The sequence below is a fragment of the Carassius gibelio genome, chromosome A3, assembly GCF_023724105.1.
Source record: "Carassius gibelio isolate Cgi1373 ecotype wild population from Czech Republic chromosome A3, carGib1.2-hapl.c, whole genome shotgun sequence".
Lineage (NCBI taxonomy): Eukaryota > Metazoa > Chordata > Actinopteri > Cypriniformes > Cyprinidae > Carassius > Carassius gibelio.
This window is the reverse complement of record NC_068373.1, coordinates 33,405,883-33,412,546: the sequence shown is the minus strand read 5'-3', so window position 1 is coordinate 33,412,546 and position 6,664 is coordinate 33,405,883. Positions and strand designations below refer to the sequence as shown.

At 38.3% G+C, this 6,664-nt stretch overlaps 1 protein-coding gene across 1 annotated transcript in view; it reads left to right on the top strand.

The window, feature by feature from the left end:
* The first annotated feature begins 5,250 nt into the window (after nucleotides 1–5,250).
* LOC127956342 (CD9 antigen) overlaps nucleotides 5,251–6,664 on the top strand; it is a 3,001-nt gene continuing 1,587 nt past the window's right edge. Inside the window, exons 1-5 of the mRNA XM_052554185.1 lie at nucleotides 5,251–5,534; nucleotides 5,691–5,769; nucleotides 6,218–6,320; nucleotides 6,403–6,500; nucleotides 6,647–6,664. The exon at nucleotides 6,647–6,664 is cut by the window's right edge and continues 57 nt beyond it. Coding sequence (XP_052410145.1) covers nucleotides 5,266–5,534; nucleotides 5,691–5,769; nucleotides 6,218–6,320; nucleotides 6,403–6,500; nucleotides 6,647–6,664 — 567 coding nt within the window. The 5' untranslated portion in view covers nucleotides 5,251–5,265. The remainder of the gene's footprint in view (nucleotides 5,535–5,690; nucleotides 5,770–6,217; nucleotides 6,321–6,402; nucleotides 6,501–6,646) is intronic.

The window sequence follows — 6,664 nt, the reverse complement described above, 5'->3', positions numbered from 1 at the left end:
TCAGTTATTCTCGAACAAAGTGATTCCCGGTAAAGAATCGACGTCTCAGGGCATTTCAAAGTGCGCGCACGCACAGCGAGGGCCGCGTTAGTGAGGTGATTTGATGCTTGTGTGGTTTATAAAGTCTTTTTACATACAATTTATAATTCAAAATGTTGTTTTTTTCCTGTCAGAAAAGCACATGGATACATTTGTGAGAGACAAACTCGTCGAGTGCAGTCTAACGGTAAGTTCATGTTTATTAATAATTTTACATAATTGTTTGTCTGTGATAATCAACTAACGTTAACGTTAACCCTCACGTAACTTAAACGCACATTTATTTTTATTTCGTGCTATTAGTTAAAGCTGCACTATGTAACTTTGTGTTCAGAATGTAAATAATTTATGAGCGTAAACATCATATAACGTTTTCCAGATCGTGTTTTTGACTTGTCCTTATCACTTTGGTACACCTATAAGTGTATATGGACTGTTTTAAAGCTGCGGAGTAACCCAGTAACTTACCTACGTGACTTGTCATAGAAATGTCTGCGTGCGCGCATTCAGTGTGATCTCCCTTATCTGTGTCAGTGACTGTGTGTTTGATAAAGCCAGCATATTAACATAAAACTGTGATTTATAATGACTGGAGCATCCCATTGATTAGACAGTTTGAAAGCACACCTTTCAGCCAATCACTGGAGCATATTCTGCTTCTGTAGACCAACTCATAGGTGAATTTAACTCATAAACATGATGGACTCAATTTCATGATGAACTTCACACAGTTAATTGAACTGAATCACTGTTAGTAACAGTTAACAAATTAAAACAATTTGTATTTTTTTTTTACTTTATTTTAAAGGTTGGAACAAACATGGAATTCCTTAACTGAGCAGAGTCCACAAAACCCCATCCAATTGTCGTGGCGATTTAAAAATGCCAGCAGATCTCTCAGGCATTGATCATAATTAAAGGACAGGTAAGGATATTCTAGACCATTTTCAAAAGGAAATGCAAATTGTATATTTAATTGCATTTTTCCACATGTGGACGCATATATTGTGACATAGTCCAAACACAATTGAAACGCATTTGAATTTCAAATGCCTTACACAGAAAGCTGTCAATTTGTGTCAAGGGTGGGACTATACTATGGGGCATGTTTCTATTGGGAGATATTTTGTAGTTTTTACCCCAAATCTCTCACTGTTTGCACTCTGATGCACGTCAGCAAACAACATTGCAGTTCTACTCTTATTTACCTATTTGCATCTTACCCTATATTTTATTCCTCAGGTGAAAAGCATTTGGTTAATGGTGAATATTGACCAATAGTACCATGTGGCTCTAACTGTTAGCAGGGGATAGTAGCTGCATTTGGGGTAAAAATGACAGAATTATTTATTGTGTGAGGTGCCAAGAATATAGGGAGATACGGGTTGCCTGTTTGTTCTTTAACACGCATCTCTGGAGCGGCAGCAGCTTTTAGTAGTGCCTTAACCTCCATTGTTCAAAGCATTTGGCACAATTGTCTTTGAGTGACATCACCTCCCAATACAAACACTCTCCATAGTGTGGTCCCACCTCTGACAAAAATTTGACAACTTTCAATGTGAGGCATTGGAAATTCAGATGCTAAAGTAATTCCAATTCCATTTGAGTTTTGGCAGGTAACGTGCGACACAGTGAAAAAACAGACATGGTAATTAATAACACCTCATGTACTTGTTCTTATGATGCTCTATGCTAACATTAGTCTGTTTTTCTCTTATTCCGAGGTCACCGTAGCCACCCATATCCAGTACGTATCCAGACCAGATGGAGATCATCATCTAGAAAGGACCTCTACTGCCCTGAAAGACAGCGGAGACCAGGACAACTAGAGCCCCAGATACAGATCCCCTGTAAAGACCTTGTCTCAGAGGAGCACCAGGACAAGACCACAGGAAACAGATGATTCTTCTGCACAATCTGACTTTGCTGCAGCCTGGAATTGAACTACTGGTTTCGTCTGGTCAGAGGAGAACTGACCCCAACTGAGCCTGGTTTCTCCCAAGGTTTTTTTCTACATTCTGTCACCGATGGAGTTTCGGTTCCTTGGTTTTCCTTAGTTGGGGACAATTAATATCAAGCGATATCATCCACTTGATTGCACAGAGGGACGATACATCACTGAATCAATGATGAACTGACTTTGACTGAAAACTGAGTGTTTACTTTTGTCCCTTTGCATTATTACACACTATTTTCCTATTTAATACTGTAAAAGCTGCTATGATGCAGTATTTGTTCAATATGACAGGCTTATTTCTCAAAATACATGGAAAATACAGCTGCAAATGGACTTTGCTTTTCCATTTGAAATTTGGCAGTCACTGCATTCATGAAAACTGAAACAGTCATTTTTGTTCAGTGCTTTTGAACAAGATTTGCAATTGTGTTTGGATTATGTCACAATTTGTCACATGTGGACAACGCTTTTGAAAATATAATTTGCAATTCCTGAAAATTGTCCTTCCATAGACGGGCTTTATAGCAGAGTACACTGCTCTCAGCTGTAGATCTTTGCTTCAGAGCTTAAGTGTTTGACAATAGTTCACCTAAAAATGAAAATTGTCATTAATTATTCACCCTGGTCTGAAAGCTCTCGAATTTCATTGAAAATATCTTAACTTGTGTTTTGAAGATGAATGAAGGTCTTACGGGTTTGTAACATAAGGTTAGCAAATGACAGAATTTTTATTTTTGGGTGAACTATATGTTGAACTACCCTAAGCAGTGCACATCTACCTACATAGGAGTCTTTATATACTTGATATAAATTTTAGGACATCTTTAAATGATTTTACATTTAAATGAAAAAAAATGTTAATTGTCAATGTCATTTCACTGTGTATTTAAATAGCTAAACATGTCAAAATGTAATAGTTAAACAGCTAGACACAGGTCATTCAGAAATAATGTCCTTATTCATTGCAACTGTATTTCTGTGATTTTATTTTTTTTTATTTTATTATTATTATTATTATCATTTGCATTTGCTGGAAACAAAAAAAGGGAAAATTGCATGTTGTTTGTCATTGGTACAATTTGTGAATGTGAGATGGCATTAAAATTATTTTTTAACAGTCTAAATAAGCTGTATTCTTCATTATTTATTAATCCATGATTGCTTTGTTAAGCAAAAGTTAAATTATGAGAATAACCCAGCAAGAATAACTCAGAACTATAAAAATGCAAACACACATATGGTAAAAATGACTCTATCTTGGGTTTTCTCAATAACCCAGCATGCTGGGTTAAAATGTGTAAACCAGCATGCTGGGTTACTTTAACCCAGCACGTGTTCTGTCCAATATTTACCCAGTGCTGGGTTGCCAATTGGGTTATTTTTAACCCAGCCATTTTTAGAGTGTATATATATATATATATATATATATATATATATATATATATATATATATATATATATATATATATATATATACTATAATAAATATATAAATGCTGTTTGAAAATGAAATCTATGTTCTCATGCTAAGGATCTGACTGAAAGCCGTTGACTCCACAGTAGAGACAGGTGCATGTTTTCAACAGTGTTTCACCTGTATGAGAAAAGCATTAAAACTGTATGTTAACACGTAGGAGCTTGCTGCATGAATCCGTGAGTAGGCTACAGTTTACAAATCCATGGGAGCAGATTGCGAAAGTGTGCGCGCAGATTATGAATTCGTGGGAACAGAATCAAAAACCGAGGGTACGGTTACCAAAATCTGAGCACGGATTGGAGATTCATGGGCTAGGATAAGACATTCAAACCAGAAAGACTCAGCTTACATTTGACTAAAAGGTTTTTGTCACGCTCAACTAAAGTGAAATAATGAGCATATTTCCACTTTGAGAAACTCGTGTTGCTCTCGCCGTGACTCGCCATGACTGCCGCACACACTTGAATAAACGGAGACACGCCCACAGTGCGTCTTCGTGTTTACAGTGGTTGGCATCCACCAATCCTACAATGCATCGCTGCTAAAAACAGGTTAGGCTGCGTTACAGTATTAGTTACTGTCAAAAGTAACTGTGTTACAGTAATGCGTTACTAATAATGCATTACTGCCCAACACTGGACAACACTCTTAGACAAAAGGGTTCATTGGGGTTCTATATAGAACCATAGGGTTCGCGAACACCCTTTGAACTCCCGAACTTACTCAAATGATTCGCGAACCATAAACTGACTTAAATGATTGTGGGTCTGGGTCTGAATTTGGGCTCCTGGGGGTCTCTAAAAAGAAACATTTTCAATCTCCAAGGTGAACGTTATTACCACACCAGTGTTGTGCTAGTTACTTATAAATATGCATTACTGTTAAAAGTAACTTTTTAGTTATTTTTTTAAAGAACTTTCTTTAATGTTAGGGTTAAGGTTAACCCTAACACCACAGACTGAACAAAATTAATCATTGCTTGGTAATTGGTCAACAACTTATTTACAGTTGTCTGAAGTTTCTATTTGATTGTAATCCATTACATATCTTTCTATCAAAGGTTAATTTGTTCTGACGGTCTAACTCTTAGTTCTTGTTAGATTTTATTACCATTTTCTAAACTAGAGCAAATAAGCTGTGACACTTACAAACTTGAAAAAAATGTAAACACTGTGTAAATAGCACAAACAAATAAACAGAGTGAACATACAAATGAAACCCTTTCAAACAGGGCCCACTGGTACAACCTGCACCGGGTCCCGCCGACCCCAGCAGTCCTGTGTAAACTACAACACAAGTTTCATCTAATTATTTTTTAATATCTTGAGATTATTAAAGGACTATTTCATAGAGATGAAGGATGGGATGATGATCTAAAGAGGAGTCCGATGTCAGTCTGTTATATGCTTTTCTACAAGCTACACTATCTGTGATCAGAAGTTCAGAGACTGTGGCCATCATGATAAACAACGGAGAACTGTCCTCTTCAGGGTAAGGTGTAATGTTAACAGGGTAATGTTAGTTAGTTTGTGTAATGATGAAGTAGAGCTCCTGACAGACAGAGATCGTTCAGTAGAAGTGAAAGTGAAATCCCTCTCACTTTAAACTCTATTCCTCAAAATTCCCATTCCGGAAAATCATAGCAATCAGCCAACTTCAGATAGCCATGACTTGTTATGTTCAAGCTATGGAAGAAATGGACCACCATACATATATATACATATATACATATATATATAAACAGAATCAAACTGATGAAACATGGCCCAACAGAAATCTAGATGAGTGAAGAATGGTTTCCGCACTGGGCATATTTTCGGGGACAGGTCTGTGCTCTGGGTGTTGGCTCACACTTCAGAGCAAAGGGTCAGTGTTTCGTTTCTACAGAACAGAAACTGTCGTGCTCCTCCCCGAAGCAGCGAGTGCGCGCGCAGCCCGTACAGCAGAGAGAGCAGAGCTCGGAGCGCGCGCACACATCACATCACATCAGATCAGATCAGATCAGATCAGATCTCTACTGCTCACAACACAAGCTCACTCACAGTTCATCAGCAATAGCAGGTCAGTCTTGTGCTGGACGTTGTTATGTTTATCAGAACATATGCTTCACATAGGAGCGCTTTAAGCGTAATCAAAGCTTCGTCGTTATTTTTATTGTTGTTTGTCTGGTTCATTAAGAGCTGGTCATTGGGTTGATCAGACAGTGTTTTGTTGCAGTGAAATACATCTGCTCGTGATGGACGGATGCGCGGAGATCTGTAAATGTTTCCTGATCCTGTTTAACATTCTGTTCGCTGTGAGTGTGTCTCAGATTTACTCTTCTGTCACTAAACACTCTCTACTCTGACCAAAGCCTGATATATATATATCATAAAGGTTTTATTTTCTTTTTCTGTGCATCTGTTTATCTCTATATATAATTGTTTTTTTCTACCTGTACAGTAACTTATTGTACTTGTTTTATACTAACATAAATGTCCTGGAGAATGTGCATCTTTGAAACATTTCAGGGTTTTGTGTTACAATGTCCTGTCTTGTCAAACTTGAAATGAAATGAAACTCAACAGATGTAAATATGTAAATGAAGTGGCAGTGTGGCAGGAAGTGTGGTGTAATTGTGTGGTTTCTGAGGGAGCAGCTGCTGTTGTTCTGACAGCTGTGCTGTATCTTACTGTATCTTGCGGTATCTTGCTGTATCTTACTGTATCTTGCTGTATCTTACTGTGTCTTGCTGTGTCTTGCAGCTGGTGGGGTCCGGTCTGGTGGGTCTAGGTATGTGGCTCCGGTTCGGCGCTGAAACCAGAGGATTCTTCGACATCGATCTGAACACGGCACAGTTCAACATCGGTCTGTTCTGCTGATGTTTGTCATGGTCAGATGATGACCCAGGTGATGTTGAAGTGTGACTGGACGTGTCCTCTGTCTGCAGGTGTGATGGTGCTGGTGGTCACTGGGGTCCTGATGCTGCTGGTGGCCATCATCGGTGGTTGTGGTGCGTGTAACCACAGTAAAACAGCTCTCAGTGTGGTGAGTCTGTCAGTAACACACCTGCAGAGGTGTTACACGTGATGACACTGAAGCAAAGCCCTTACACTCTGAACACAGGAGGACTAACTCTTATCTGTAGACATTTCTGTCTAAATCTCTAAACATTTAGTTTTTCTGATGTTCAGTTTTCTGGCCTGCTGTTT